Source organism: Arachis duranensis, chromosome 4 (genome assembly GCF_000817695.3).
Source record: "Arachis duranensis cultivar V14167 chromosome 4, aradu.V14167.gnm2.J7QH, whole genome shotgun sequence".
Lineage (NCBI taxonomy): Eukaryota > Viridiplantae > Streptophyta > Magnoliopsida > Fabales > Fabaceae > Arachis > Arachis duranensis.
The window spans coordinates 2,778,767-2,782,965 of NC_029775.3; the positions used below are offsets into that span (position 1 = coordinate 2,778,767).

Sequence of the window (4,199 nt, forward strand, 5' to 3'; positions counted from 1 at the left end):
GATGTTATTTTTGTGTTTGGTACACAAATAACAAAAGAAAACCATTATAAAAAGTATTTATTGAATTTTTTATTTTTTTCTAAAATAAGTGATTTAGTATCATTTGAAAACTATTTGAATCACTACCTGCTAGTATGATATTGTCTGTTTTGGCACATAAAACGTCACGGTTTTGTTTTTGACGATAGAGATGTTAACCGAAATCCTCCACACTCACTCGTCAAAACGTAGGAGAGGTATACACACCCTTATAAGGCATGCTTCATTTTCCTCCCCAACCGAGGTGGGTCTTACAATCCACCCCCTAAGAGAGTGCAGCCCAGCGTCCTTACTGGCACATCGATTCGGATCTCGGTTCTGATACCATCTGTAACAGCAGCTCAGACCACCCGCTAGTACGATATTGTGTCAAAATTAAAATAGCATCATTTTACAAATTATACCGTAGTATTTAGTTGTCCATATTTAATGTTTTATTAATATTTTTGTGCCAAAAATTAATCCAGTTTGTAAAATTTAAAAACTAAAGAAAGATAATTTAAATTTCAGAAATTAAATTAATTTCAAAGTGTATTAGAAATTTAGCATATAGAGAAAAAAATATTTAAAAACCAAGTGGAAACATAAATTATAAATAAATAATCCACAACCATTTTTAATATAAAAATTATACAAAATGAATATTCATAGAAAAATTAGTAATTAAAAGTGAAAACCTTAAATAGTCTTTCTCTGCGTATCAAAAAACTTCGACCAATAACGAAATTAAATTGTTTAAATAATGAAATATGAAAGATTGAAATTACAGGTTTGTGCATGCAGTCAATCCCAAAGCGATAAAACTTGCTTAACGGTGATGACGGAAGACGTGTTGTGAGAAGAAGTATTGAGAAACAACTTGCTCCTCTTATTTCTCGTGAATCCCACCATGCCGGCGATGCTCCTCATTACCACGCTTCTCCATAACGGGTACCTCACACGCTCCGCTACGTCCGTTATTCTCATAACCACCTCCCGAGCACACGGACGATCCTCTTCCTTCTCCGACACGCACCGTCCACCCAACCGAACTATCTCACCCACTCCACCCGCCATGTACGCCGGCACCGCCACCCTCCCGTCACAAATCTCTTCCACAACCTCCCTCTCAATCAACGGAACCGCCCATTCCACGATCGACGCCGGCGTTTTCGACACGTCTATGGCCTTTCTCCCGCTTATGATCTCCAACAACACAACCCCCAAGCTGAAGATGTCGTTCTTGGGGCTCAGTTTTGCTGAACTCGTGTAACTCGGGTCTATGTACCCTATTGTCCCAGCGGGTTGACTCGGTGGTGACTCAACCACCGATCCAACCATAACCGCCAGTCCAAAGTCCGCCAACTTGGCGTTCATGTGAGAATCGAATAAGATGTTGGTGGACTTGATGTCCCTGTGGATCACCATAGGCTTCCCTTCGTGGAGAAACTCTACCGCGCGTGCGATCTGCATGGCGATTTCCACGCGCTTCGTCCACGACGGCGGCGGTTTTCTCGAACCGTGAAGCCAGTCGTGGAGGGAGCCATTTGGCAAGAGCTCCATGACCATGAGCTTGTTCCCGAAGGAATCGTGGCTCGTGCCTAAAAGGTTAAGCACGTGAGGGCTTTGACGTAGAATTGACAGCACTCGAATCTCGTTTTGGAGCTTGTTGGAGTTATCATCATGGTGGAGAGAATCTAGCGATGATGCTTTCTTCACAGCCACGGTCCGTGGTAGTAGACCTTTGTACACGATTCCATGGCTTCCTTTGCCTATCATCCTTTTAGGGTTGAAGTTCTCGGTTGCTTTCACAACCTCTTCATACTCAAACTTCTCTTCTCCTTCTCCCATGTTTTCATCTTCCATGAATGCTTAATTGCTTATACAATATACACATATCAATGGACGCTGAGTTTTGTGTCATCTTTTTATTTGAAAGTTCATACCACTTATATATGCTAGCGCTAGCTACCAACGCCATTAATTCTTTTAGTTTAATAATTTAACAGTATATTTTATTTTTTATTTTTAAATATTAATTATTAACTTGATCACAAAAAATAATAAATTTTGATAATTTTTTAATATTTATTTTTTTTATTTATTAAATATAATAAAAATAAAATAAATTATAATAACAAATAATTTATAATTTAACTAAGAAGTAACGAATTATAACTCAAATACGTAATCTTTCTATACTTATTTAGAGATTTTAAGTTTAAGTCTCGTAATTTAAAAAAAACGGTTTAAAAACGAAAAATACATGTGACTCAGTCTCTAACTGGATTATATATGCGATATATAAGCTCCCTTTTTAGTAGGTTGAGGCATTGAAGGTTTCAATAACAGGGAGAGGTATCAAGTATGAAGTGCTACGAGCATTGCTTTTTTGTAGTACCCAGGGAATAAAGGTGCTTTGGAGAGCTAAGAAGAATTAAAATTGGAATTATTGAGAGTGGGAAAAGCTAATAAAGGAAAAAAGGGAAAAAGCAAAAGAGTTTGTGATGACAAGAAAAGGTGACCTCTACCTCAAAGGAAAATGTGCTTATCGGGTCCCTTTTAATTTATTGCTTCTTTTTTATACTTCACTTTAACTTTTCCAAAGTTTTATCCCGCCTTGTATGCAGCAACCCATTGGCCAACGGCAAATTCTTAAATGGAGCTCAGTATTGCAGCGGATTAGTCTTTGATCTGTCGGATTGAGGGATACCGTGAAAAAAAAAAAAAAAACTTTTCCAAAGTTTTTCCTTCTTCCGGTTCCACCCATTCTCCTAAATTTTATTAATTAATGACTATCATACTGTGATTTACGTTAATCATTAACTATATGATGAACTCCCCGATACATCATAAAATTGCTTGCAAAATCATTTCATTTCGTTTGTAACATTGATGGTGTGTCAAAATACAAATACGGTGATACAGTTAAGCAATTTACAAGGTGATTATATAAGATACAACAAAAATATTATTCATACACTAAAAATAGTCACTAAAATCATTCACCAATATATTTATGTATAAATATATTTATAATTTAATTTATTTTTAATATGTATTTATATTTCAACATGTATTTTATACTGATAATTGATTTTAGTGACACGTAACTTAATACAAGAGACAAAGATGTGTTGTCACATTATATATTCAAAATAATAGAATCATCGATCAATTTCTTTATTTATTATTTTATTAGCTAATTACTAATAAAAGAGCATCTGAATAATGTATATAAATGGGCAAGAAGATTTGGTCGTTAAGAAAAGTTTCCATAGGATCCATGTGTCTTTAAAAGCTTTATCTGTATCTCTTTTGATGTTTTTTCTTCTTTGGACTATTTGCATTTTGGCTGAAAACATTAATGGCATGTCCATGGTCCTCTCTGTCAGCACGAACCACAAACGTACCTCTGAATCATTACCTTACTCAATTGCTTCAATCCCTCCATCTGCTGCTTTTTCCATTTCTCAAATGCTACATTGATAAAAAAAAAAATTATGCATTATTTTGCTTATATTTTTATTTTTAATATTAAAAAATGGGAAATTATAGAAACTTATATTATATATTATAAAAAATACAAAAAGTAAATAATAATGAACAAATATGTATTGTACAACTAGAACAAAGTTTAGGTAGACACTACATTTTTTCCCATTATTTATGGATATCTTGATAGATGAAATAATTGTTCAGTAATTCTAGAACTTTTAATGTCATCCAAACCAAAGTCCAAATCTTAGTTCGGTTGTTAAGAGAAAAATGTGTTACTCTATCCCACTGTAAGCTTTGATCTATGCTTCATATTCTTAACCTTTTGATTTTTTTTTTCTTACACTACACAAGGGCTTGTTTGTAAAGTTTTAAAATTATTTTTTTTAACTTTAATTTATAAAAAGTTATATTGATAGTGTTTGGTATAGTTTTTTAGATATATTTTTAACTTTATAAAAAGTTGTTTAAAATTTTTTTAAAAATATAAAAATTTTGATTTTTTAATTCTCAAACTTTTATCACTCTTATTTATTACACAACTTTAAAACAAGTACTTCTATAATAATTTTTTTATAAGGGTCATAAAACACACACACATTAATCTAACCACTGCTAGGATTCAAACTTGTGTGGCTTTGGATTGAGGCAAATACTTTTGCCATTGAACCACATGCCTCAGT

The 4,199-nt window shown here is 33.7% G+C and overlaps 1 protein-coding gene across 1 annotated transcript; it reads right to left on the bottom strand.

The window, feature by feature from the left end:
* Positions 1-619: 619 nt before the first annotated feature.
* LOC107482604 (serine/threonine-protein kinase-like protein At5g23170) lies at positions 620-1,931 on the bottom strand. The gene has a single exon (XM_016103128.3). It carries the CDS (start codon positions 1,882-1,884, stop codon positions 823-825), a length of 1,062 nt encoding a protein of 353 aa, XP_015958614.1. The 5' UTR covers positions 1,885-1,931; the 3' UTR covers positions 620-822.
* Between the last annotated feature and the right edge of the window lie 2,268 nt (positions 1,932-4,199).